Source organism: Trachypithecus francoisi, unplaced genomic scaffold, assembly GCF_009764315.1.
Source record: "Trachypithecus francoisi isolate TF-2019V2 unplaced genomic scaffold, Tfra_2.0 Lachesis_group20, whole genome shotgun sequence".
Taxonomy (NCBI): domain Eukaryota; kingdom Metazoa; phylum Chordata; class Mammalia; order Primates; family Cercopithecidae; genus Trachypithecus; species Trachypithecus francoisi.
In genome coordinates, this window is record NW_022681466.1 from 16692686 (window position 1) to 16720629 (window position 27944).

General features: G+C 50.8%; 1 protein-coding gene across 1 annotated transcript; it reads left to right on the forward strand.

Moving 5' to 3' along the window:
• The first annotated feature begins 1161 nt into the window (after positions 1-1161).
• Positions 1162-22996, forward strand: MEOX1 (mesenchyme homeobox 1). Its single transcript, XM_033182840.1, has 4 exons — positions 1162-1224; positions 1535-2028; positions 19717-19889; positions 21361-22996. Exons 2-4 carry the CDS (start codon positions 1560-1562, stop codon positions 21481-21483), a joined length of 765 nt encoding a protein of 254 aa, XP_033038731.1. The 5' UTR covers positions 1162-1224; positions 1535-1559; the 3' UTR covers positions 21484-22996.
• The last annotated feature ends 4948 nt before the right edge of the window (positions 22997-27944 follow it).

Here is a 27944-nt window from a genome sequence, read left to right on the forward strand (position 1 = left end):
GGAACCCTGGCGGTCTTTGGAAGCAGCCAGCAGAGACGCTGCTGTTAAGGTCCATGCCTGTTTCTGCCCCAATCCTGCTGCCCTGAGTTGTGGCAATAACCAGTGGGGAAGGAGTTCTGGCCCCTGGGTGTTAGGAATGTTAAGAAATTGCATTAACCCTCTGAGAGACCAGCAGGGCACAGCCATGAGGAAGACTGATTGGACATCGAGATGGCACTTGGGCTGGCTGCCCTGGGATGTGCACCAGCCCGGAGACCCACATGCCTGCTTGCCAAAGAGGTTCCTTTGGGGAATGAGGAGCCCGTGATTCCTATTTCTCTGCCCCAAATTCCTCGGAAGCCTCCGCCTCTAGGGGTTGAGAAAGGGAAGCAGGTGGGTGGAGGTGAAGGGGGCAGGGAGCAGGTGGGAGGAGACCCGAAGAAACTTCAAGGACCTTATTTAAGAGCCTTGCCATTGCTGTGAAGAAAAATGACTTGAAACCTCTCTAGAGAAGACTGTGGCTAATTGGCATGTAAGTTGGAGGTTAAAGAGCGGAAGGAAGAATCTGATTGTTTTTTTAAGTTACTGAGAAAGTGAGAATGTCACTCTGGGCAGAGAGAAATTCTTTTTTTCTAGAGTGTGCCTTTCTTTATACTACAGACCATAGTGGGCCGCTGAGACTTGCAAAAAAGATTTCTTTTAATCCACCTTCCTTTTTCGCAGGCAGCAGTAGAAGGGCCTTTAAATCAAATGCAATCACCAAGCTTGTCTCTTGCTTTTATTCCTCACTTCACTCCCTGGAATTTGGCATTTGATGGATTCTGGATCTGACTTAAGGCTTTTTCTAAATCCAAGACTTGGGGAATTTTGTTAACAGTGCAATAAAAATAACTTCATAGTGTTACAGGAGGCACATTAAAGACGGTGTGTGTGTGTGTGAGTGCTGCTCTCTTTCCTTAAAATAAAAAAAAAAAAATACAGACAATGTTTCTTTAAAAGTCTCCATCTGCAAATCCCATTAGATGTACATATAAGGTTTCTGATGATTAATAGTTGCCTGCTAGGGTTTTGGTTGGAGGGGATCTTGTGTGTGCGGGTTAACCCCTCCCTCTCCTCTCTCACATTTCACTTCAGAAATTTGTCACTCTCTCCCCACCGCAGGATTTAAAAGTGTGTCCCAGCAGCCCTGGTCCAGCCCTCTGCAGGCATTTGCTCTGGGCTCCAGGACGAGCTCCTCCTCAGCTGGTGCGTCTGGGTTGGGACGGTGAAAATGTTTAGTGTCACTGGCGACAAATACACGTACAGGGGACCCCAGTAGGCAGGCTGGTGCATTGGAGGGGCAGGAGCAAGCCCAACATAGGTGTGTACACACACATAGGAGTAGCTGGCCACGTGTGTGTACTTTAAGGAAAGACTTTAGTTTTTTTTTTTTTTTTTTTTTTTGGTTCCTGGGGTAAATTTTCTGTTGAACATTTTTCCCTCCTATTTAATTTTTTTTCTTTTGCGTTTTTAAAAATTTGAACATAAAAAGTATAAAGAATCAAATCTTTGAAAGGACCGAGGCGTGCAGCGGACAGCAGATGGATCCCGCGGCCAGCAGCTGCATGAGGAGCCTCCAGCCCCCAGCTCCTGTCTGGGGCTGCCTTCGAAACCCCCACTCAGAAGGCAATGGGGCCTCAGGGCTACCCCACTACCCGCCCACCCCGTTCTCCTTCCACCAGAAACCAGACTTCCCGGCGACAGCGACGGCAGCGTACCCCGACTTCTCAGCCTCCTGCCTGGCAGCCACCCCACACAGCCTGCCTCAGGAGGAGCGCATCTTCACTGAGCAGCACCCCGCTTTCCCACAGTCCCCTAACTGGCACTTCCCTGTCTCAGAGGCCCGGCGCAGGCCCAACTCAGGCCTGGCAGGGGGTTCCAAGGAAACGGGGACCAGCAGCCTGGGCCTGCTGGACACCACAGGAGGCCCAGGCGAGGACTACGGGGTGTTTGGGAGCACTGCCAATGAGACAGAGAAGAAATCATCCAGGCGGAGAAAGGAGAGTTCAGGTAGGTGGCTCAGGAGCAGCTGATCATTCCTTTACTGTGTGACCTTGGGGAAGTTACTCACCCTCTCTGTGCCTAGATGCTCTGTCCATGAATTTCTGTCTAGCCTATCCAAATGCAGGAGACTGGACCAGTTACCTTTGGGGTTTCTTCCACTGAGAGTTCTAGGATTCTCTGGTGATGGGGACCGTGTCTGTGTCCCAGCACTCCTGGGCCCCAGGAATGGTGTCCTAGCGAGAGAATAAAACAGGATCAGCAAGGATTTGGAGGACACGTGAAATGGATCCTCTGGGTGCAGCCTGGCGAGGGCTGGTGAGGGGCTTTCCTGAATCAGGTTGCCATTGAGTCATGCTCCTCCCCACCATGCTTTGGCCAGCCCCAAGTGGTGCTAGAGCCACAGGGCTCGTTTACCAGGGAAGTCAGCTGAGATTAAGGCTCTGAGAGCTAAGACTGAAGCTGGGACCCTGGGTGGCCACCCAAAGCCAAGACTCTATGTGTCCAGGAGCCTAGAGGCAGAGAAGCAGGCCTGCAGCTGGATAGGAGAGTCCAGGGGTGAGGGGGAGATGGAGGACTGAGGTTTGGGGTATCACCCTGCGGAGCTGGGCCATGTCCAGGCCAAGGGGACAACGTAGCATGCTGAGATCTGGCTGAGTCCCCGGGAAGGCAGCCCCGCAAGGAGCTGTGAGGGATGGGCAGCCTCCGAGACAGTCAGGCAGCCAAGGGAGTCCGTGCTGGAGTCCCAGAGGCTGGAGGATGAGCTTGGCCTGTTTGTTAAGATTCCAGCTAAAACCCTTCTCTTCCCCAGGGTGGGGACCTGCTGTTTCCTCACCTCCCCACCAGGCCCTCCCTGGTTTCTCACACTGTCTGTTCACCTTTTGTCTGGTTCCTCGTCCCGGCCTTGTTCAGAACAAGGCAGTGCCCAAGCCTCCTGCCCACACTGCCCTATTTTCCTCCTGACAGCTGCCCTCAGGGGCACGCCTGTCTGTCGGAGCTTGTAGAGGACCTTCCCATGGGGCTAACAAGGACAGGCCAGAAAAGAAGGGCACCAATCAACAGGTGGGAATGCTTTGTGCTTTGCTTTATCAGCACAGCTTTCCCAAGTTTCTGCTCTTAGCCAAGCCCAGGAATGCTCTAGGTGAATAAAGGGGTCTTACCCAAAAAAGCTCAAGCTGAGAGGAAGAAGAGGTCGGCAGAGGTGTGTCAGCAGTGGGATGTGCCCTGATGGGGAAGCTTAAGGTGCCATGGGATACCGACGTCAGCTCTTTTGAGTCCCACGGGTTTGGGAGATAGAGACAGCAGGTTTTATTAGTATCTCGATTATCTCAGTCTGCAAAATGAAAGACTGAAAGTTTGTGAGAACACAGAAAGAATGGGGTCAAAATAGAGTGAGCAGCTCATCTCCATTTGCCCAGGACTTTTCCAGTTTTAGCACTGAAAATCCTGTGTCCTGGGAAACCCCATGGTCCCAGGCAAACAGGAGAATGGGTCACCCTAGAAGTGAGCTCAAACCCCAGACTTCAGGCCCCCGATGTCACACCCTTCAGTAGATTTCAAACGCAATCCTCATTTTGAAATGATGGTTGGTTTCCCTGCTTGAAGAAGCCCCTCAGTGAGCTCACAATGGGTAACAGGAACCCTAGCAGCCCTTGCGGCTGCTAAATAGAGGGGCCCTTTAAACCTCCAGCCAATTAGATCCCCATCCCGCAAACTAACTCATCCTACCACAGGTAGGAAATGTGCTAAGGATGAGAAGGAATTCTCAGCGACTTGACTCTGAGCTGGGTTGAAGAGCTTTCCCCTTGGTGGCGGCACCCAGCACTGTGGCTCCTTCCTCTCTGCCACTTTCCAGGGAACTGAGAGCCAAGGGCATTGAAAAGGGATAGCAAAGCCAAGAGCCTGCTGGGCTCAGGCAGAATCTTCCAGCATTCCGAGTCTCAGCAAAACCCAAATGCACCAGTTCTCTTTTTGGCAAGTGACTGATGGCCCTGCAATGCAGACAGAGCATTCACGCTAAGCAGCTGGCCACCCAGGAATACAGGGACACCCTCTGCTGAATGGCCTGTACACTTCAGAGTCAGACTTTGGTGGAGGGAGGTTCCCATCCACAGAGGCCCTGGGCTTCCCTAAGGGTCCCCTCGGGAGCACCAGCAGCAGGTGAGGCAGGGCCCAGAGAGCTGACTCTCACTCATCCCTCTGTGATTCCAGACAAACTCGCTGTTCAGCATGGAAATCTTTATTGCTCAGATGCTTGAGTCCTCCTTTGGAATTTAACTGAAGGGGAGGAAGGAGGCAAGAAATATCAGCTTCATAAGAGCCCAAAGAAGGGGGAAAGCGACCCAAGGCTCACGACCTACTCCAGGAATTTGGAATTTAGCTCAGAAAAGGGAAACTCACAGAGAGCTCCCCACCCAACCCTACCAATCCTGAGTCTGTAATTGGATCCTCTCTCTAAAATTGTGATATTTTGTTCATTATCAATTTTTGGCATTAATTTTGATTTTTACAAATATTGCCTTAAAATACATTTTGTTGTTGTTGTTGAGATGGAGTCTCAATCTAACTCCCAGGCTGGAGTGCAGTGGTATAATCTCAGCTCATTGCAACCTCTGCCTCCTGGGTTCAAGCGATTCTCCTGCCTCAGCCTCCTGAGTAGCTGGGATTACATGCGTGTGCCACCACTCCTGGCTAATTTTTGCATTTTTAGTAGAGTCGGGGTTTCACCATGTTGGTCAGGATGGTCTTGAACTCCTGACCTCGTGATCAGCCCGCCTCAGCCTCTTAAAGTGCTGGGGTTACAGGCATGAGCTACCGAGCCCGGCCTGCCTTAAAATATTATTGTTCTTGATTACAGAGGGTTTGGGAGTGCCCTTGCATTTGGGCCTCCCCAAGTCCAGGCTGAGTGGTCCCTGGAAGGTTAACTATCATTGATCAGAAACGTATTTTCCATAGTTCTTCCTGGCCAGACAGACAGGCTACAGTGTCATCATGGCAACTTTTGGCTGTGTGACTTTGGAAAAGTTCTTAACTTCTTCCAGCCTTTGTTTCCCTAGCTGTAAAATGGGAATATAGCAGTAGCACCGTCTATAGAGTCTCTCTGTGAAGGTTAGATGCGGTGATCCATGAGATTAACTCTGTGCCTGGCACATAGTGAGAGTTCAATAAATAGCAGCTGTGAATGGTATTAGGCCCATATTTCCTGAACCAGCCTTCAGAAGATAAGGTCTGACAAATATTTCTATATTTATGGGGATGGTGGAATTGAATATTTCAATTATGCTGTCTCAGAAATTCCTGAGTCTAGGGAACTTTTGGCAATCATTTTGGTCCAGTTGTCATCAGGAGCATGGAGCTCAGAGACCTGCTGGAGAGGTTGTGGGGTGAGTTGGGCCTGGCAAATGCACCCCATATTGAGAGGCTGAGAAGCGCCCAGAAATGGAAAGTTTGTTGCAAAAGGAATGTTCTCTGCTCTTCCTTCCTCCTCTGCCATCTTCTTCAACTGCTCCCTGCTCACTCCCAGTGGAATCTGGAGCTGATCTACTCAAAGAAATTATCAAGAAAGCAAGGGTTGGCCCGACACAGTGGCTCACGCCTGAAATCCCAGCACTTTGGGAGGCTGAGCTGGGCAGATCACCTGAGGCCAGGAGTTCAAGACCGGCCTGGCCAACATGGTGAAACCCTGTTCCTACTAAAAATACAAAAAAAAGAAAAAATTAGCCAGGCGTGGTGGCAGGCACCTGTAATCCCAGCTACTTGGGAGGCTGAGGCAGGAGAATAGCTTGAACTCAGGAGGTGGAGGTTGCAGTGAGGAGAGATCATGCCACTGCACTTCATTCAGCTTGGGTGACAGAGCGGGACTCCATCTGAAAGAAAGAAAGAAAGGAAAGGAAAGGAAAGAAAGAAAGCAGGGTCCCTGGCCCTTGGCACTTCCCCACCCTGGAGACAAGCATGGTGTTATCTTACCCAAACCACTCCCAGCCCTAGGCCAATGGGGGTTAAAGACCCCTGCTGGCAGGGACAGCTGTGAGGCCACTGTTGTTTTCCCCCAAACTGTCCTTGCTACTGTGGTTGTCTTTAATTTATGGGAATGAGGGATTTTGCAGTAGTTTCCTGATGGGGTTCAAGGGAAGGTTGCATGTGATTAGAGTGACTACAGGTGAATCCGATCGCCCGCCTGGGAAAGCTGTGGTGCTAGAACTCAGCACTGCTCCCTCTTGCTCTCACGTCCTCACTCTGCTGAGACGTGCCTTTAATCAGACGTGATTTGTCTCATCCTTCTTCAGCTCCAACACGTGTGTTCCCAGAGCTGTCCTGCCCCAATTTCTCTTTGCAAGACCTGCTCTCTGTCTGCCCCTGCCCAACCACAAATTTGCCTAAGGTATAAAACTCCACAAATAGGCCTCTCTCTCCTCTTCCCTCCTGATGCCGCTTTACAGGCCACCTCCCCACCCCAGTTCCCCTCAACTACCCCTGCCACAAAGCCACACCAGGGGACTGACCTTGCAAACATATCCTGCGTTTTCTTCCCCCTCTCTGACTGTGCTCTGGTGGTTTCTCCTTGCTTAGAGTACCCTCCCCTTCCCCATACTTCTGCCTGTTGAAATCCTACTTAAAAATCACCAGCTCAAAAACAACCCTTACCAATAATATTTTTATCCTTCTTTTTCAAATATTTATAGCCACACTTGTATATAACATGGTATCAAAGAAAGCTACAGTTAAGAAGTTTCAAAGTCTAGTATCTGCTAGAGTCTGTGTTGATTTTCTCACTTTAGCTTGCAGTTGTTTCATAAAGCAACTCTTCTAAGGTTTCTTACCTGGGACATCTTATATTTGAAATCTCCTTTTTAAAAAATCGTGGTCAAATATACATAACATAAAAGTTACCATCTTAACAGTTTTTAAGTGACACAGTACAGTAGTTGTGCAATCGATTTCTAGGACTTTTAATCTTGTCAAACTGAAACTCTATATCCATTAAACAACCCCCCTTTTCCCTTCCCCCACCCCCTAGCAATCACCATTCTTTCTGTTTCTAAGCGTTTGACTATTTCAGATACCTTATATAAGTGAAATAATGCAATATTTGTCATTTTTGTGACTGGCTTATTTCACGTGGCATAATGTCCTCAAGTGTCATCCAGGTTGTAGCAAGTGACAGGATTTTCTTCTTTTTTTTTTAGAAAGATGGGGCCTTGCTATGCTGCCCAGGCAGGTGATCAACTCTGGGCTTCTAGCAATCCTCCCACCGTGGCCTCCCAAAGTGTTGGAATTATAGGTGTGAGCCACCACGCCTGACCTCCTCCTTTCTGAAGACATAACATTCCATTGTATGGATATACCAAATTCATCCCTCCCTCCCTCCCTCCCTCCCTCCCTTCCTCCCCCCCCCCCTTCTTTCTTTCTTTCTTTTTGAAACGGAGTCTCACTCTGTTGCCAGGTTGACAATGCAGTGGTGCCATCTCAGCTCACTGCAACCTCTGCCTCCCGTGTTCAAGTGATTCTCCTGCCTCAGCCTCCCGAGTTGCTGGGACTATAGGCGCATGCCACCATGCCCAGCTAGTTTTTGTATTTTTAGTAGACACGGGGTTTCACCATGTTCGCCAGGATGGCCTCAATCTCGTGACCTCCTGATCTGCCCGCCTCAGCCTCCCAAAGTGCTGGGATTACAGGCGTGAGCCACCGTGCTCGGCCACCAAATTTCTTTATCCATTCATCTGTTGATGAACATTTAGGTTGCTTCCACCTCTTGGCAACTGTGAATAATGCTGCAATGAACATGAGTGTGCAAATACCTCCTGGAGAGTGTATTTTCTTTCTCTTTCTTTTCTTGAGACCGAGTCTCGCTCTATTGCCCAGGCTGGAGTGCAGTGGCGTGATCTCAGCTCACTGCAACCTCCGCCTCCCATGTTCAAGTGATTCTCCTGCCTCAGCCTCCCGGGTAGCTGGGACTACAGGCACCTGCCACGAGGCCTGGCTAATTTTTTGTGTTTTTAGTAGAGACGGGGTTTTACCGTGTTACCCAGGGTGGTCTTAATCTCCTGACCTCGTGATCCGCTGACCTTAGCCTCCCAAAGTGCTGGGATTACAGGCGTGAGTTACCACGCCAGGCCGGAGAGTGTATTTTCAGTTCTTTTGAGTGTACACCCAGAAGGGAAATTGCTACATCATGTAGTAATCATATTTTTAATTTTTCAAAAAAATTTATTATTAATACAAAAAATAGAGACGGGGTCTCGCTATATTGGCGAGATTGGTCTTGAACTCTTGGCTTCAAACAATCCTCCTGCCTCAGTCTCCCAAAGTGCTAGAATTACCGGTGTGAACCATTACACCTGGCCATATTTTAAATTTTTCCTTTCCCTTTTTCTTTTTTTTTGAGACGGAGTCTCTCTCTGTCGCCCAGGCTGGAGTACAGCGGCAAGATCCCCGCTCACTGCAAGCTCCGCCTCCCAGGTTCACGCCATTCTCCTGCCTCAGCCTCCCAAGTAAGCTGGGACTACAGGCGCCCGCCGCCATGCCTGGCTAATTTTTTGCATTTTTAGTAGAGACGGGGTTTCACTGTGTTAGCCAGGATGGTCTCGATCTCCTGACCTCGTGATCCGCCCGCCTCCGCCTCCCAAAGTGCTGGGATTACAGGCATGAGCCACCGCGCCTGGCCTTTCTTTTTTTTGAGACGGAGTCTTGCTGTCGCTCCAGCTGGAGTGCAATGGCACACCATCACGGCTCACTGCAACGTCTGCCTCCTGGGTTCAAGTGATTCTCTTGCCACAGCCTCCCAAGCAGCTGGGATTACAGGCGTGCACCACCATGCCTGGCTAATTTTTGTATTTTTAGTAGAGAGGGGTTTTACCATGTTGGCCACGCTGGTCTCGAACTCCTGACCTCAGGAGATCTGCCCACCTTGGCCTCCCAAAGTGCTGGGATTACAGGTATGGGCCCCTAATCTCCTCTTCTTATAAGGACATCAGGCAGATTGGATTGGGACCCACCCCAACAGTCTCATTTTAACTTAATCCCCTCTTTAAAGGCCCTATGTCCAAATACAGACACACTCTAAGGTACTGGGGTTAGGGCTTCAACATAGGATTGGGGAGGGAAGCACAATTCAGTCCATACAGGGACTGTATGAGGACAGGAACAAGGGACAAGGTTCAAGCTGTGGCACAGACCTTTCAGTTGAAAACCCCCTTAGTGAAAGCAGCACCTCAGATGTGTGCCCGACCCCAGAGCTTTCCTAGCTCAGGGTCCTGTCAGCTGGTAGAGATTTTCCACTGAGACAGGAAGTTGTTTCTGGCCACAAGCAGATACCTGAATTCCTATCTTACACCAACAAGTACAGACATAAAAAGTGGAGGCAGTTGGCCAGGCATGGTGGCTCACACCTGTAATCCCAGCACTTTGGGAGGCCAAGGTGGAAGGATCACGAGCTCAAGAGATCAAAACCATCCTGGCCAAAATGGTGAAACCCTGTCTCTACTGAAAATACAAAAATTAGCTGGGCGTGGTGGCATGTGCCTGTTAGTCCCAGCTACTTGGGAGGCTGAGGCAGGAGAATCACTTGAACCTGGGAGGTGGAGGTTGCAGTGAGCCGGGATTGCGCCATTGCACTCCAGCCTGGGTGACAGAGCCAGACACCATCTCAAAAAAAAAAAAAAAACTCGGAGGCAGTTTTAGGAGTGAATCCCTAAAGATGGGGGCTGCTTGATAGAGGAAGGGAGAAAAGAGGCAAATGGGGCTGGGTGCGGTAGCTCACGCCTGTAATCCCAGCTCTTTGGGAAGCTGAGGTGGGTGGATCACTTGAGTTTCAGGAGTTTGAGACCCGCCTGGCCAACATAGTGAAACCCTGTCTCTACTGAAAATACAAAAATTAGCCGGGCGTGGTGGCTCATGCCTGTAGTCCCAGCTACTCAAGAGGCTGAAGCAGGAGAATGGAGTAAACCCGGGAGGCGGAGCTTGCAGTGAGCCAAGATCAGGCTACTGCACTTCAGCCTGGGCGACAGAGTGAGACTCCGTCTCAAAAAAAAAAAAAAAAAGAATGCAATGGTAGAGATGAGAATGAAATAAGTGGACAACCCCAGTAAGTGTCACCTGGGTCACCAGAGTGATGCCAAGTCCCATACAAGTGACCTCTTGCCCACGCTCACCCCCTTGCTGGGCCATACGGCACAGTAATAGGAGGAAGGGTGGTCAGAGACTAAGGTCAAGTGCATTAACCAGGTAGGCCTGGTTCAGGTCCCTGATCCACAACTTCCTGGCTGTGTGGACGTGGGTGAATCCTAACCCTCCCTGAGTCCCAGTCTCCTCTGAGGAATGAGGATAGCAGTACCTACTTCATAAGGTGGGTGACTGTGGGACTAAATGACATCAGAGATGCAGAGTCCACAGCCAACACTTGGTAACCCCTAGGTCCAGTTTTCCCAAACCTGCAAATGAGCACCCCTCTCTCTTTAAAGTCCTCCCCTGATGCTAGCTGGCTGCACCAGGTTTCCCACGCTCAAAGACAGGCCAGAGTGTCCTGAGCTCTGCTGGAGTCTTTGCTGCCTGCCGTCAGCCGGGCCTGCCTGATACTGATGATGCTACTGGCCTAGGGTTGTGGCAGTGCTGGGTGGGATGTGGTTTGAGGGGTGCACAGCTGCAGCAGCCCCTCTTGTCCCGAGTCCATACCCAGAACCCCCAGTGAGGAAGAAGTCTTGTGGTCCAGAGTGGCCAGCGTGGGAGCGGAGACAGCAATTCCACACTCAGCCAGTATCCCTCGAGGCATCCCCGGCCTCCTGGTTAGAGCTCCTGACCTCCTCTTCTGACAAGCAAAGAAAGCTCGGAGCCCAAAGCAGGACTCAGGCCTTGGCCACCATCTGAACTCAGAGGCTCCAGCACAAATCCCAGGCCTGGGCTTGCTCAGGCCCCTAATCAGGTACAGTCGGAAGCTCTGGAGAAAGTCCATTTCTGCTGAGGCAGCAGGATCCTGACCAACATCGAAGAGGGAAAGGTCCAATGAGCCCGTGAGCTGTAAGCAGGTCAGTCCAGGAGTTGCCTCAGCTGTGCTCCACCACCCTCCCATGCTAGGGACTCAGGAGTCCTGCCCACTCACCTATTTCTCTGGCTTAAATAAATCAGGGGCACTTGGGCCCAGGGAGGGGGGATAATTCAGAGGCAGAGAATCCTTTCTGCCTGAGAGGCAGGACTCACAGCCCCTGCAGACCTCCAGAACTGGCCCTTTTCCCCAACTCCCTCTCTGCCCATAACTTGGGCTTCTCACCCAGTTTGGTTCCCTGGCCTCTGGCCAGGACCCACCCCCATCCTTTTCAAGTTTTTTTTTTGTTTGTTTTTTGCATGCAAAGGTAGAGGAACAGTGTGAGCAGTGGGCCTGGGTCTCAAGCCCACACTTCCTTTGGTGACAGCTGAGGGTGACATATGGAACTTATAAACAAAACCCAGAACTACCAATGCCTCTCCCCATCCCCTCTTGAAACCTCCCCATCCGCTCTTGAAACCCTCACCACCCACCCCACCTGGGACTCTCAGCAAAGACTACAGCACCAGGGTTTTTTGTTTTTTGTTTTTTTTTTCTTTTTTTGACGGAGTCTCGCTGTGTCACCCAGGCTGGAGTGCAGTGGCACGATCTTGGCTCACTGCAAGCTCTGCCTCCTGGGTTCATGCCATTCTCCTGCCTCACCCTCCCGAGTAGCTGGGACTACAGGCACCCGCCACCACGCCCGGCAAATTTTTTGTATTTTTAGGGGAGATGGGGTTTCGCCGTATTAGCCAGGATGGTCTCGATCTCCTGACTTCATGATCCATCCGCCTCAGCCTCCCAAAGTGCTGAGATTACAGGAGTGAGCCACCGCGCCCGGCCAGCATTAGGCATTTTCATTCCAGAAGAACCTGCCTCTCTCCCATGAAACATCCCCTGAATTCCCTGGCCCCACTCCTGGGCTCCTAAGAGAGGCTGGAAGCCCTGCCCATGTCTCTTTAGGCACCTACAGGAGAGGAAAAGGGCCTGGACACTGGGGTGGGGCAGGGCTCAGTGAGAAAGTCAGGCCAACCCCAGGAAGCCAGGGAGATCCTGGATGTGAACATCCAACCAGTCTTGGGCTGACTCCATCCAAGTCTTGTCTATTTCCATGGGCTTTGACTGCTCCTTCTGAGGCTGAAAGTAGGAGAGCTTACGAGGACATCAAAGTGTCTATGCTGTGACAGCGCAGGAAGCTACAGACACCATTTTCAGAGGATTTGCCAAGGTTTCACCTACTGATATCATGCTCCAAATATTCCCTTCTTCTTCCCTCTCTGGGGAGTCCCAGGGAGACAGATCTGAACGCAGACCCAGACAATGTCCCTAGGATAGGCACAGCTTCCATACTCATCCTCCCCCGAGGGCAGTGTGACATGAGGCTATAGCCCTAGACTGGTCTCAGGGGCCTTGGGCAAGTCATTTAGTCTCTGAGTCTTAATTGCTCATATGTTCAATGGGCTAATGTGTACCTTACCTACCTAATGGAATAATTAAGAGGATACAATAGGAGACAGCCCAATAGGGTGGAAACAGCTTCCTATCAAGAAAATCTGGGTTCTAGGCCCAATTCTGCCCCTAGCTTGCTGTGTGTCCTTACATGAGTTCCTTACCTTCTCTAGGCTCACCTATAAAATGAAAAGGTGACATTGATCATCTCTAAGTCCCTCCCACCTCTACTTTCTATGATTCTATAGTATCTGTGAAAGCCTAAAAGAAGTTCTCTTTGGAGGAAAGAAATCCCTTGTCAACTGCAAAGTGCTATTTGAATATGAGGCATTTGGCCTCCTGTCTGGTTTGGATATGAATTTGTGTAAATTGGTGCCCTCAGAGTTGGACTGTAGAGTACAGAACTCCAGAAAGGCATGTTCCACTGGGTCTGTCTGAACCTCCCCGTAGCTCTGATAAAGCTGTCTGCTCACTTTAGGAAGGCCTGCCAAACGTGGCAGCTACGTATGAAATAATTTGCCCTGGAGGGTGTGGAAGCTCATGGTGGAAACCGCAATCACACATACACTGTTTGCATTTCTCTGGGCAGTTGACTGTTCCCTCACAGCCCTGCTCCAGCAGAGGGTGAGGGTCATGCAGGGGCTGGGGCAGGGCAGTTCCTCCCTAACCACAGAGGCAGCCCACTGAGGGCCAGCATCCTCCCTCCGCAATCCTGGAAGAGGCAGCTGTGGCCCCCAAGGGAGAAGCAGTGCGGGAGGAGTGATGTGAATTGCCATGTGACACATCTAGGTGTTGTGCCTGGAATCGTGGGACTCCAAAGGCTACAGCAATAGTGGCCTAGGCCAGGTGCAGTGGCTCATGCCTGTCATCTCAGCCCTCTGGGAGGCTGAGGTGGGTGGATCACCTGAGGTCAGGAGTTCAAGACCAGCCTGGCCAACATGGCGAAACTCCATCTCTACTAAAAATACAAAAATTAGCCTGGCGTGGTGGCGGGCGCCCATAATCCCAGCTACTCTGGAGGCTGAGGCAGGAGAATCGCTTGAACCCAGGAGGTAGAAGTTGCAATGAGCCGAGATCATGCCATTGTACTCCAGCCTGGGTGACCAGAGTGAGACTCAGCGAAGAAAGAAGAAAGAAGAAGAAAGAAGGAAGAAGAAAAGAAAAGAAGAAGAAGAAGGAAGAAGCAGCAGCAGCAGCAGTTGAAAGGCCAGACATTTAAAAGATAACCCTTTCACACAGGTCTGGAGATGTGGTGCCTTAAGAAGCATAGTGCTCTAACTGTGCCCATGAGTCATCTCAGATATAATCTCCAACAGAACTCCTTCTGATGGTTCTCGTGAACAGAGCTTCAATGACATGCCAGGCACTGCACTAGGTGTTAACGCCTGCTATCCAGCTCATGTTACTTCTCAGCCTGATAAGCACAGCAGGTGTAGCTATTCTTGCTTTGCAAATGAGGAAATTGAAGCTCCAAGAACCTAAAGGACTTGCCCAAGGTCCAAAAGCTCTTCCTCAGTGCCTCACTCACCTACGAGTGCTAAGGCCCAGGTTCACCAACAGGTCCTCCTACACTTCTGCATATATAACTTCCCTCCACACAGCTCGAGGCAGGGAGAGAGAAATGGCCCAGCAGAGCCCTGATTGTTGAGCCACGGGAAGGCTGGGGAGGGCTTTGGGACAGAGCATACAGTAAGACCTCAGATCTGACTGAAGGGAAGAACTAGGAGCTGAGACAAGAATATGTGAAGTTGGAAGAGCCTCAGACTTCATCAAGGCTAGGGGTTCCCAACAGAAGAGAGTAGGGAGTGTAGGGCATCAGGGCTTATGTCCTGGGAAGGAACTCTGACACCAGCTCCCTGGCAGAAATAGAATCCAGTCTAATGCCATACTTCTACACATGGGGAAACTGAGGCCCACAGAGGCGAGGAAGGCTCCCTAACAAAGCTGTACTATCCTATCCTGGGAACAGACCATCCTGGGAAGGATGAGTTACTTTCCTTCTTTTTTTTTGTTTTTTTTTTTTTTTTTTTTGAGACGGAGTTTCACTCTATTGCCTAGGATGGAGTGCAGTGGCGCCATCTCGGCTTACTGCAAGCTCCACCTCCCAGGTTCACGCCATTCTCCTGCCTCAGCCTCCTGAGTAGCTGGGACTACAGGCGCCCACGGCCATGCCCAGCTAATTTTTTGTATTTTTAGTAGAGACGGCGTTTCACCGTGTTAGCCAGGATGGTCTCTATCTCCTGACCTTGTGATCCACCCGCCTCGGCCTCCCAAAGTGCTGGGATTACAAGCGTGAGCCACCACGCCTGGCCTAGCAAGAGTTACTTTCATATGGCAGGGTGCACAGGAACTGTGCCCATGAGCAGGGTGACCGAACAGCTCCCAGAAACGGTATGCAAGTGCTCTTAGTGTTTCCATCTTGATGAATATATTGCAGTTTATAATACTGTTGCAGAACAAAGAGAGCCATAACTTCCACTTCAACTTTCATAGCTTGCTTCCCATACTTCTGGTCCCTTCATCATTTCCAACAGTGGTGAACGTTGATCCCACTCTGGGAAGCTGACAAGGAACAACCGCTCTCCCAGAGCCAATATCCATCCCACCCACCGTTAGTAGGTATTGCCCCCAGGTTCACACAGGGGGTTAGCTGAGACCCTCAGTTCTCACCCTGGCTGCTTCTTCCTGTTTCCTCTGCCCCAGAGGCTAAATCAGGACAATGACAGACAGGAAAGGAGAGGCGGCCAGGGATGGGGCATAGCTTGGCTGGCAGTGGTCAGCTGCCCTGCCCACAAAACCAGGCCAAGACCAGCTCCAAAAGGGTCCTCTCCTGCTTTTCCCTTTTCTCTCTAGGGAGGACTATGTGCAGAACTGCGGCGGGGAAAATTGTTTTGGGGGACACCATGGGGCACCTGTGCACACCTAAGCAGGCCTTGGAGGGTAGGTGTGGGTAGCAAACAGGATAGTGCCCCCAGGACCTCTGGAAGTGGTGACAAGCTGAGCAGCCATGGTCCAGCTCCAGGACCCAACCTGGACCAGCCAGCCAGGAGACAGTGGAGAGCCTTGCCTCTAATCAGATGGATCTGGGTTCAAATCTCCCTTCTGTCACCTAAAAGCTGCCAGGCACACTGGGCAAGTTCCTGGGCCTGTCTGAGGCTGCCTCCGCTGTATAACAAGATGATTTAGCAAATACTTAGCAAGTACTTTTTCCTCTTCTCTCTAGGAGAATTATGTGCAGAACTGGTTGGGGGCGGGGTGGGGGGGGGCAGTTGTGCCAGATACAGAAGCAACTATGGCTAGATGCTAGAGTGAGAAAAAGTGTTTCCCTGGGGAGACAGCTATTAATCAAATTATCACACAAACCCAGGAAAGAGTGCTAAAAGGGGTAAGAACAGTATTCACTCATAGGCTGCTGTGTGGTGAGGTTAAAGCTGCGGATGCCTCTGGGCACACTCAGAAGCCTTCAAGAAGTGCAGCTGTTTCTATCCCAGCCCTTCAGTGTCATCTCGTGGAGCTGATAAATTGGAGAATACATTTGTCCAGCATTTTTGGATTTTTTTTTTTTTTTTTGAGAGGGAGTTTTGTTCTTGTTGCCCAGGCTGGAGAGCAATGGCACAGTCTCGGCTCACTGCAACCTCCGGCTTCCAGGTTCTAGCGATTCTCCTGCCTCAGCCTCCTGAGTAGCTGGGATTACAGGCATGCGCCACTAAGCCGGGCTAATTTTTTTGTTTGTTTGTATTTTTAGTAGAGACGGTGTTTCTCCGTGTTGGTCAGGCTGGTCACGAACTCCTGACTTCAGGTGATCCGCCCGCCTCGGCTTCCCAAAGTGCTGGGATTACAGGCGTGAGCCACTGAGCCTGGCTCTTTTGTTTGTTTGTTTTTAAGACGGATTCTCACTCTGTCACCCAGGCTGGAGTGCAGTGGCGAGCAATCTCGGCTCACTGCAACCTCCGCCTTCCGGGTTCAAGTGATTCTCCCGCCTCAGCCTCCAGAGTAGCTGGGATTACAGGCGCCCGTCACCACGCCCGGCTAATTTTTGTATTTTTAGTAGAGAGGGGGTTTCACCATGTTGCCCAGGCTGCTCTTGAACTCCTGACCTCAGGTGATCCGCCTGCCTCGGCCTCCCAAAGTGCTGGGATTACAGGCGTGAGCCACCGTGCCTGACCACTTTTCAATTTTAATAGCATTTTGCACACACATAGTAACTCGTTCAGTCTTCCAATAACCCTAGGAGGTAGGTGAAATTGTTTTCCTCAATTACTTAATGAGGAGACCGACACCCAGAGAGGTTAAGTGATTTCCTCAAAGTCTCCAGCATGGAGATTCAGGATTCAAGCCTCTGCGCAAGTCCTCTGGGCTGTCCACTCCTCGCAACCGTGGAAAGGAAGGGCTGGGAAACACTGAGCCTCGGGACAGCAGGAGATTGGGAAACCAGTCCCCGACCGCGCCCGTCGTCTAAGCCCGGGTTTCCTGCCTCTCTCCGGGCCCGCGGGCCGGGCTGTGCTACGGGAAGCTCGTCATTCGCTCGTGAACGACCCTCCCGGGCCTGCTGCCAGGAGGGGGCGCGGGACTGGCGGCGGCCAAGGCCGGAGGGCTCCTCGGGGACCCCGGCCCGGGGCTGCGCGTCCTTCCCTCCAGCCCACGCTCCCGCTTCCGGAGGGGTCTGGACCTGCCTTCTCCGGCCTGGAGCTAGAGGCCGCCAGGCAGGCAGCCCGAGCCGGGAACTCGGCTTCCTGCCCTGCTTCCCGGGCGCGCCCCGCGGGCGGCCAACCCGGATCCGACGCGGACCCCCGGGCCAGGGCGCCACGACACCCCTGACCCGGGCACCGGGACTATCAGGCCCCTCCCCCGCTTTCTTGGGTTCCCGGACGGCGGCACCCACTCCCCTTCCATCCCTCGGCGGGGGCCAGGGACGCGCAGCGCGAGGTGGGCCGGGCCAGGTGCCCAAATCACTTTACCTCGCGCCTACTGCTCGAGAGCCGCCCAGCCCGAGGCAGACGGGCGCGGAGGCGGAGGACGCGGAAACTGAAATACAAAGGGATTGAGTGGAAAGCAATAGAGGGAGGTGCGGGGAGGGGAACCAGCTAGGCTCAAAGTTCCAAAGCGGATCGCCGGGTTAACGTGGGGTTCCTGCCTCGCCGCCCACTCCCAATGCGGCTGCTTAGCCAACTGCATAGGCGGCTTCTCTGCATTACACTAGCTGGTCTGAATTCCCCAGCCCAGCCGCCCAGGTAGCTTAGACCCGGCCTCTGAAAACACCGGATCCCTCCTTCCAACACTCCTCGCCAGCAAGGCAGAGATGGGTCTTTCAGGGAGCAGGAAGTTGGGGCGCAGGTTTCGGTAAACACCTCACTCGGAGCCACGGTCTCCGTGTCTATAAAATGAGGACAATGGGCCAGGCGCGGTGGCTCACGCCTGTAATCCCAGCATTTTGGGAGGCCGAGGTGGGCGGATCACGAGGTCAGGAGATAGAGACCATCCTGGCTAACACGGTGAAACCCCGTCTCTACTAAAAATACAAAAAAAAAAAAAATTAGCTGGGCGTGGTGGCAAGCGCCTGTAGTCCCAGCTACTCGGGAGGCTGAGGCAGAAGTATGACGTGAACCCGAGAGGCGGAGCTTGCAGTGAGCCGAGATCGCGCCACTGCACCCCCAGCCTGGGCCACAGAGCGAGATTCCGTCTCAAAAACAACAACAAAAAAAGGAGGACGGTGAAGCGAACGACTTTTAAATGTTAAAGCCCCGCACGGTTGGCTCCTGCAGCCATTCCCTGGCCATGTGGCATGCATCGCGAGTTAATTGTGTAGGTGTGTGGTCTTCTTCCCACCTCCTCTCCACCCACCACCTCCATTCATTAAAGTGAAGGTAGAGCTGCCTCCCACCCGTCTGCTCAAGAGATAACCATGCAGCCCCTTTTATTTGTTCAGGACCTTATCGTTTGTAAGCCCTTCCTACATTTTTTTTTTTTTTCCAAGACGGAGTCTTGCTCTGTCGCCCAGGCTGGAGTGCAATGGCGTGATCTCGGCTCACTGCAGCCTCCGCCTCCTGGGTTCAAGCGATTCTCCTGTCTCAGCCTCCCAAGAAGCTGGGATTACAGGCGCGTGTCACCATGCTCAGCTAACTTTTTGTGTTTTTAGTAGAGATGGGGTTTCATCATGTTGACCAGGCTGGTCTCGAACTCCTGACCTCGTGATCTGCCCACCTTGGCCTCCCAAATTGTTAGGAGTACAGGCGTGAGCCACCGCGCCTGGCCCCTACATATTTTTCATTTGAACAGTAAGTGTGTGTCAAATCGCCTGAATTTGATTCTTGTCTTCCACACCCCCGGCTGAATAAACTTGGAACAATTTGCTTAACTTCTCTGTGTTCATTATCTGGTGGATAAAGTGAGACTAATACTAGAACCACTTGGTTGGGCTATTGAGGATTAAGAGGCTAATATACGTCAGGTACAGCACCTGGCACAGAGTGTGTCCCCTGACCCTGTTGGCAGTTATGACTGAGCCCCACTGAATCTAACATGCAGCCTCCTTCAGAGGGGTCCAGATGGTTTTCCAGATTTGGCCCTCTGGGGCAGATTCTGATTCGGTAGGTAGGTATGGGGCCGGCCTGAGATCCTTCAGATCTGAACAGCTCCCTGGTGCTGCTGATGCTTCTGGCACCCAGGCACTCCTTTGAGTGGTGAGGTCTTAGAGCAGCGGACTTGACGGTGCACCAGAGGCATCTGGACGGTTTGCAAAAATTGACTGCTGAGCGCCATCCCCAGAGTTTCTGACTTAGTAGGTCTGGAGTGAGACTAGGATTTGCATTCCTAACAATCTCTCAAGTAATGCTGATGCTGCTGGTCTGAGGACCATAGTTTGAGGCTTTATTTTAGAGCATCTCACCCCTCAAGATTACGGCCACCAGTAATGTCATGCTGGGGGGTGGGCTGGGGAGTAGAGATCATTAAACAGCCAAGAGTAGCTTCTTGTGCTCTGGGAATAAAAGAAAGTTCAGGGAGGAGGGGCAGGGGACAGCCAAAAAACAAACAAACAAACAAACAAAAAACACCTTCCCAGTTCTAATATGGGTAAGACACCAGAAGGAATAAAAAGGACAGTAGCTTTTTTCTCAGCATCCTGTAAAATTAAGGGAGACTGGGAAAGACTGCGTAGTTGCTCAAGGGCAAAAGAAAGGGAATGGAATCTCCTTCAGCCCATGTCTTCCTGTTTTGGGGTCCTCTCTCCCCAGACAACCAGGAGAACAGAGGGAAGCCGGAGGGCAGCAGCAAGGCCCGCAAGGAGAGGACGGCCTTCACCAAGGAGCAGCTGCGAGAGCTGGAGGCGGAATTTGCCCATCATAACTACCTGACTCGGCTCCGCAGATATGAGATCGCGGTAAACCTGGACCTCTCTGAGCGCCAGGTGCGCCCCCAGCGGCCCCTCCTCTTCTTTGCTCTCTCATCTCCCTCCCTTCCCTCCTTTCCCATCACCCCTCCCTTCACCTTCTCCTTTTTCTTCCTCCAGCCAGTCCAGTGGTTTTCAACTGTGGCCGTACCTGAGAATAGCCTGGGGAGTTTTGGGTTTTTCTGTTTTTTGTTTTTTGTCTTTTGAGACGGAGTCTCGCTCTGTCACCCAGGCTGGAGTACAGTGGTGCGTTCTCAGCTCACTGTAACCTCCACCTCCTGGCTTCAAGAAATTTTCCTGCCTTAGCCTCCCGAGTAGCTGGGACTACGGGCATGCGCCATCACGCCTGGCTAATTTTTGTCTTTTTTTTTTTTTAGTAGAGGTGGGGTTTCACAATGTTGACCAGGATGGTTTCAAACTCCTGACCTCAGGTGATCCGCCCTCCTCAGCCTCCTAAAGTGCTGGGATTACAGGCATGAGCCACCGTGCCCAGCCCTTGGGGAGATTTTAATAGTGCTGATGTCTGGGCTCTACCCCTAGGGATGATTTTAATTGGCCTGGGATGGGATACAGGCCTCAGAATTTTTCAAAGGCCCCCTAGGTGATTCTCATATGCAGCTAGGTTGGGAGCTCTGGTCTGGCTATTCCCAAACTTGAGTATATGTTGGAATCCTCTAAGGCACTTGTTCAAAATATGGATTCCAGAGGTCTGGAGAGAGATTTTACCATAATGAGTGGGCCTGAGAATCTGTATTTCTAGTACGTTCTCTAGGTGATCTGGATATGCAGCTGGTTCCTGGGCACACTTTGAGAAAAACATCCCTGGCCCTTTGTTTTGGACTTTCCCTTGAGCCACCCCACACCCCCACACCCAGGCTCTGATATGGAATAACAGTAATAATAACAGTAATATTTGATAGCAGATTTCAGTTGACAGAGCGCTCTGCCAGAGGGCTGGATTTTGAATCAGAAGACTTAGATTCAAGTCCTGCCTCTATCACTTCTCCTAGCCCTGGGACCTCTGGGTCTCCATCTGTAAAATGGGATCATAATCCTGCAGGTAATACTCAAGCTCAGATGAGAAAATGTGCTGACCAGAGCTATCTAAACCAAAAAGTGCTCTATACATGTGCCTAAGGATAAGGCTGATGACCTCTACTCCCAGACCCTTGAGGAATGGAGGTAGGGGGCAGGGGGACCTGGCACAGGCGGGGCAGGGCATGTGAAGAGGGTGGGGCTAATGCAGAGTGCTTTTAGAACATGTTCCCCTGTCTGGGGCTTTATCCCAAGACACAAGACAGACCTCTGGGCAGATTGGTGTGTCCTCTCTTTGGTCTTAGTCCCTGGGGCGTTTGAGGGAGTAGAGAGTGGTAAGTGATGGTTTCAAGCTAAGGTCCTTGGAGTTACACCCTGGCTAGCCTGAGCATTGACATGGGGAGGAGGTCACACCAGCCCTGGAGTGCCCAGGCTCCTTTGCTTCCTCCCCTAGGTCAAAGTGTGGTTCCAGAACCGAAGGATGAAGTGGAAGCGTGTGAAGGGAGGTCAGCCCATCTCCCCCAGTGGGCAGGACCCCGAGGATGGGGACTCTGCAGCCTCTCCAAGTTCAGAGTGAGATTCTGCGTGGAGGAAAAATGACTAAGGACTGAGCCCCCTACCCAACTACCCCCACCCCAATCCCACCTTCACCCTCTTCCTTCCCCAGCCAGGGCAGCCTCTCCACATCTTTCCCTGACTCTTGGATATGAAACTGCCCAGCATTCCTGGGAGTCTTAGAGTTTTCCAGGAAGTTCTATCCAACCTCTTAGCAGCCTCTTCCCTAGGGCCTTTGCTCCCACACGCTCATGGAATCAGACAGAGATCCTACCAGGCCGGATGAATCTGGAAACAGCTTCAGAGACACTGCTTCTCAGGGTCTCTTGGCTGCCACCCATGCCTCCTCCTACTGCCGTTCTCCTGTGTCAGCCAGGCCTCCTTCTGCTCTGGACACCACCTGGCCTGGTGGGAGAGACGCTTTGGAACCAGCTGGCGACTCGGATAGTAAATGCTTCAAAAGGAAGGAAATGATGGAGACACACGCTCTTGCCCACCTTCCTCTGTGAGCTGTACATCTGAGGCTTTGGGGCCCCTTAGTTGTCCCCAAACCCGAAGAAGAATCACAATGTGGAGAGTCAAGGACAGCAACTCAGCTGCTACAAGCTAGAAACCCATCACTGTCTCCAAATGTGTTGGCTAAGTGGGGACACTTCTAAGCACTGACTAGAGAAGACAGAAAAATAGCCTCATGTAGGTTTCTGTGTCCCCATATAGGCCTGTCCACACAGGCTTGACTGGGTGGACAAGAATGAACCCATGACAGCACCTGCTGCTTCAAAATCAAAATCAATTTAGGGATATAGCAGGGGCTGTTGGGCTGTGCTCCAGAGAAAAGGAGCAGCTACTCCCTTTAAATCCACGATTTGTGGATTGAAAACCTCTCCAGATGCCCAGTTGCTGGGCTGAACAACTATGGGCTGGAAACAACGTAGAGGCTGGAAAGTGTCCCCTACATTCTGGAGGGGAGGGGAGATAATAAGGAGGGCTCGGATGAGTGCCTGGAGATGCAGAACCCTGGCGTAGAAGGTTCTTTAGCTACAGTGTCCTGTGACTGCAAAAGGGGACGAGAAAATCCCTCTTCCTCCATGGCATGGATTTAAGCTCTTGCTGTGTGTTCTACAAATGCTGTTATTGTGGGAGGAAATGCTAGGTTTTTGTGTGTGGACTGCCCAGACCTCAGCCAGGTCTTCTGGAGATGGCACTTGAGGACTGCTGGCCAAAGAGCATGAGGGACTGAAGCCCTGGCTGCCTCAGCGCTCTGTCTCGCAACACCAGCTGGTGTTGCAGAGGGAGGTCAACCCAAGTTTGGATCTCTTGTATGCAGATGTAATCATTCACATGTAACCCCACCTCTCCACCCCAAAAAGGGCAAGAGCTGTGGAAAATGATTGCCAAATGAGATGGCTGGTTAGAGCATGACTTTTTCTAAAGCATACTTCATATATTTTCTTAAGATTACATCAAACTAATTGTGCAAGGTCAATTCACTTTGTAAGAAAACTCTTGGAGAAATAAAATCAATAAAAAGCAAAGTTCCCAGGCCTTTTTCTTTGCAGAGCGAACAAGCACAGCTCTTGTGTGCAACCTTCTGATTGACCAGACAATGTCTAGAAGCAAGAGAAAAAGGGAAGAAATGATCTAGACAGAGCTGTCCCCCTTTAGTTTTTCAAAAGGTAGGTACCAAATATAATTGTTGCCAAAAAAATTTTTTTTTCTCCCATGCAAATGCATGGTCTTCATGTCTCATTGTAAAAGTTTAGCTTTCAGTTTCCCTAAACTATGACCTATCAAATAGTCAATGTTTTGTAAACGAAAGATGAACTCTTTTGTTAATAGAGGAATCTTGACCACAAAGTAACTATTCCTAATGTTTAAATTCAAAGTTTGGAGATTTTATTTTTCAAGGTAGAAAAGTGTATATTAATAGTAGTAAAAAATGACATTTTTTTTTTGAGACAGAGTTTCACTCTTGTTGCCCAGGCTGGGACGCAATGTCACCATCTTGACACACGGCAACCTCCACCTCCTGGGTTCAAGTGATTCTCCTGCCTCAGCCTCCTGAGTAGCTAGAATTACAGGCATGCGCCATCAAAGCCCAGCTAATTTTTGTATTTTTAGTAGAGATGGGGTTTCCATGCTGGCCAGTCTGGTCTCCAGCTCCTGACCTCAGGTGATCCACCCGCCTTGGCGTCCCAAAGTATTGGGATTACAGGCATGAGCCACCACACCTGGCCTCTATGTCTTTTTTTTTCTTTTCTTTTCTTTTTTTGAGACGGAGTCTCACTCTGTCGCCCGGGCTGGAATGTAGTGCCATCTCAGCTCACTGTCACTGCAAGCCCTGCCTTAGCCTCCTGAGTAGCTGGGACTACAGGCGCCCGCCACCATGCCCGGCTAATTATTTTGTATTTTTAGTAGAGACTGGGTTTCGCCATGTTAGCCAGGATGGTCTCGATCTTCTGACCTTGTGATCCACCTGCCTTGGCCTCCCAAAATGCTGAGATTACAGGCATGAGCCACTGCGCCCGGCCCTATGTCTTTTTAACTAAAAAACAATTTGTCTCACCAAGAGATCAACAACGGACAAAACAGGACTGGCTACGGCGAGGTGAGAGAGGGAGGCAGTAGAGGAGACCTGGCCAGGATCTTGCATTGATGCAGCCTGGGCCAGGTGTGGGCAGTGCCTGGAGGTGACATCAGCAGGAGCTGGAATCAGGCAGACCTACCAAAATCAAGGTGCCAAACAGAGGTGGGTTCAGTGGCTCAGGTTCAGGTTCACAGCCAAGCAACATGGACACGCTCAGTCACCCCCGTCCACCCTCCTGCTGGAAACTCAACTCCGTGGCTTCAGGGGACATCATCCTTTTCTGGCTTTCCTCATCTGTCCTAGATGTTCCTTCTCTGTCCCTCATGCAGGCCCCTTTCTCGACGCTTCTGCTCTCATGGCTGGTTCTCAGGGTTTTCTCTTTCTACTACCACCTTCCCTATTTTTCAGTCTCTCCCCAGATGATCCCATCCACCTACTTTTTTTGTTTGTTTTTGTTTTTTGAAACAGTCTCGCTCTGTCGCCCAGGCTGGCGTGCAGTGACACGATCTCAGCTCGCCGCAAACTCTGCCTCCTGGGTTCAAGCGATTCTCCTGCCTCAGCCTCCTGAGTAGCTGGGATCTGGCTAATTTTTGTATTTTTAGTAGAGACAGGGTTTCACCATGTTGGTCAGGTTTGTCTCAAGCTCCTGACCTAGGCGATCCTCCTGCCTCAGCCTCCCAAAGTGCTGGGATTACAGGCATGAGCCACCGCGCCCGGCCTACATTTTTTTAAATTGTTGTAAAATACACTAACATAAAATAAGAGTTATCATGTTAACCATTTTGAAGTGCACAGTTCCGTGGCATTAAGCATTTTCTCATTGTTATGCAACCACTGCCACTATCCATCTCTAGAATGTTTTCATCTTCCCAGACTGAAACCCTGTGCCTATGGACTACTAACCCCTATCCCCTCCCCTCCATTCACCTACATTTACATAGCATTTGTGCCTTATTAAGCACTGTTCTGCTTTACATGTACAAACTAAGTGAATTCTCTTAGCCATCCTAAGAGGTAGTACTACTGTAATTCCCATTTCACACATGAGGTAACCAAGGTGGAGAGAAGCTGAGTAAACTCCCGAGGTTTTATGTGGTTAGTGTTTGGAGTGGATTGTATTATTTGGCCCAGGTATCTTCTTCCCTCTCCACTGGGGAAATGCCTCCCTGATCATTGCTATATGATACACCTGCCACGGTAAGGGCACACTTCCTCACCTGATTGACATCAGCTTGTCCTTGTGGCCTGCTTTGGCCAATAGAATGTGAGTAGAAGGACATGTGTTGTATCCAAGCAGAAGCTTTACAGGTCATCACACTGCTGTGCTCCTGCTGTTTTCCCTCTGTACAAGGCTGAAATGGAGGTTCCCTGGGTTCCAGAAGGAGAAAAACATGGAACTGGGCCGGGCGCGGTGGCTCAAGCCTGTAATCCCAGCACTTTGGGAGGCCGAGACGGGTGGATCACGAGGTCAGGAGATCGAGACCATCCTGGCTAATACGGTGAAACCCCATCTCTACTAAAAAATACAAAAAAAAAAAAAAAAAAAAACTGGCCGGGCGAGGTGGCGGGCGCCTGTAGTCCCAGATACTTGGGAGGCTGAGGCAGGAGAATGGCGTAAACCCGGGGGCGGAGCTTGCAGTGAGCTGAGATTCGGCCACTGCACTCCAGCCTGGGCGACAGAGCGAGACTCCGTCTCAAAAAAAAAAAAAGAAGAAAAAATGGAACTGGGCTCCAGAAGGAGAAAAATGTAGAACAAAGCTAGAGCTGACCCCACAGCCTTCATAGATGTCAGTGAGGATATAAACATTTGTTGTTGTAAGCCACTGGGATTTGTGGGTCATTTGTCACTGCCACACCAGCTCGTAAAAACTGACCACTCCAGTGATGAAGCTGGGTTTGGAATTGAGTCATTCTGGCCCCAGGCCAACACTTCCTATGCCTGATCTGGGTCCCTAAGCTTTTATATTCTGCTGCCTACTGCCCTCTGCCACCTAGGATGACTATAAGCATCTCAAACTCTGATATCTGAAGGGGAAATCACCATTCCTGGAATTGGGTGAGCACCACTGCCTGCATTCTGATTTCTCTACTTTAGCTGGCAACACCACAACCTACCTGTTCATTCACACTGGAAACCTGGGGCACATCCTTGATACTGACCTCTGCTTTTCCGAACCAATCCACTACCTGGTCCTGCTCATTTTACTTCCCATATAGATATTTCTCCCATCCACGGCATTGTCTTCCCACCACCACTGCCTTCCTTCTGGCTGTTGACGTCTCACTTGAATTAGAGCCTCTGAGAGCCCGCCTTCCTGATCTGAGGCTGCTCAAATCCCACCCCCTCTCAGACTGTAGAGTGATCACAAAAAAAATTCAACCCTGTCACCCCCAATTTAAAATCTATCCGTAGCTTCCCTCACCCACAAAATAAAGTCCAAGAGCCTTCACAGGTCTCCATGATCCAGCCCCTGACCACCTCCACAGCCGCAACCTACCACCTCTGCCACCAATCCTGGGCTCTAGCAAGACCAAGCCACCTTCCATTCCACAGCCACAGGCCATGTGATTTCTCTTCTCCATTCCTTGGCTCATTCCCTTCTGTCTGGAGTGCCCTCCCACACCTGGAGCCCCAAGGACTTATGCATTCTAGGAGCACTCTAAAGGAACACGTAGGAAGTTTTAATACAAATATGGCCCAAGTTTTTTTTTTTTTTTTTTTTTAAGAGACTTCATTTTCCAACCTGGAGTGCAGTGGTGTGATCATGGCTCACTGCAGCCTCAAACTCGTAGCCTCAAGCAATCCTCCCACCTCAGCCTCCTGAGTAGCTAGCTGGGACTACAGGTGTGAAAAACCACGCCCAGCTAATTTTTAAATTGCTTTGTAGAGATGGGGGGGGTCTCACTATGTTGCCCAGGCTGGTCTTGAACTTCTGGCCTCAAGAGATCCTCCTGCCTCACCTCCCAAAGCCTGGGGTTATAGGCATGAGTCACCGCACCCAGCCCAAACTAACTTTCAATAGTAGATCAATGCCTAACATGAGGCAGTAACATTCAGCAATTTCTAAAACCATCAGAAAAAAACCTCAGTGTGAGAATTTTCCTTTCCCCAATAAACCCAGTTAATAAGCCCACTGAGGAGAGTTTGATCATGACATTAAAAGTACATGCACACATCAATCAAGAGGTTTCTGGGTTCTTTTGAACACTCCCTGCACTGCTCTCCCTCTTCAGCGTTGGTGTTTGACCAGTGCTGGGTGAGCAGTAGCTGGGACCAGCTGTTCTTCAAGTTAGGTAAAAATCCTCTACTTTCTCCTGAGGGCAAAGCTGCATGAAGGAAGCAAGGCCACCCACTGGCAACTCCCTGATGGGAACCAGTGAGTGTGACCAGAGATTCCTTGGTAGGAATCCAAACAGCTGAGAATTCCCTGACAGTAACTTTTCAGTAATAGTTTTCTCCATCCTTGAGAGAGCATCAGGGACGACCGAGTGTGTGACTGACCTGCTGAGAGAGGTGAGGAGATATGAAAAAAAAGAGAGAGATGAAGCAAGCGAGTAGGGAATCCATTTCCAAATGAAAAGGCCTGGAGGGGCTCAGGCCTTCAGAAATCTGCTCACCTGCCTGGGCCAGGTCCTGAGATGGATGCATGCATTTCTGATAGTTCTTCTATTCAAAGATGAGAATCAGTATCAGGGAGAGATTTACTCTTTTCTGCCCAGACCCCCAAAGCACCACACTTCTCAGTAACTGGGTAAGCCCACAGTGGGTGGCTTTCTTTCCTTCCATTGAGTGGAAATGATTGCCCTTAAGAGTTATATATTCTCCGGCCAGACAGAGGAGCCTGTGCCCACTAATCCCTCACAACCACCAGTGAGGCATTAGTCAGTCATGTCAT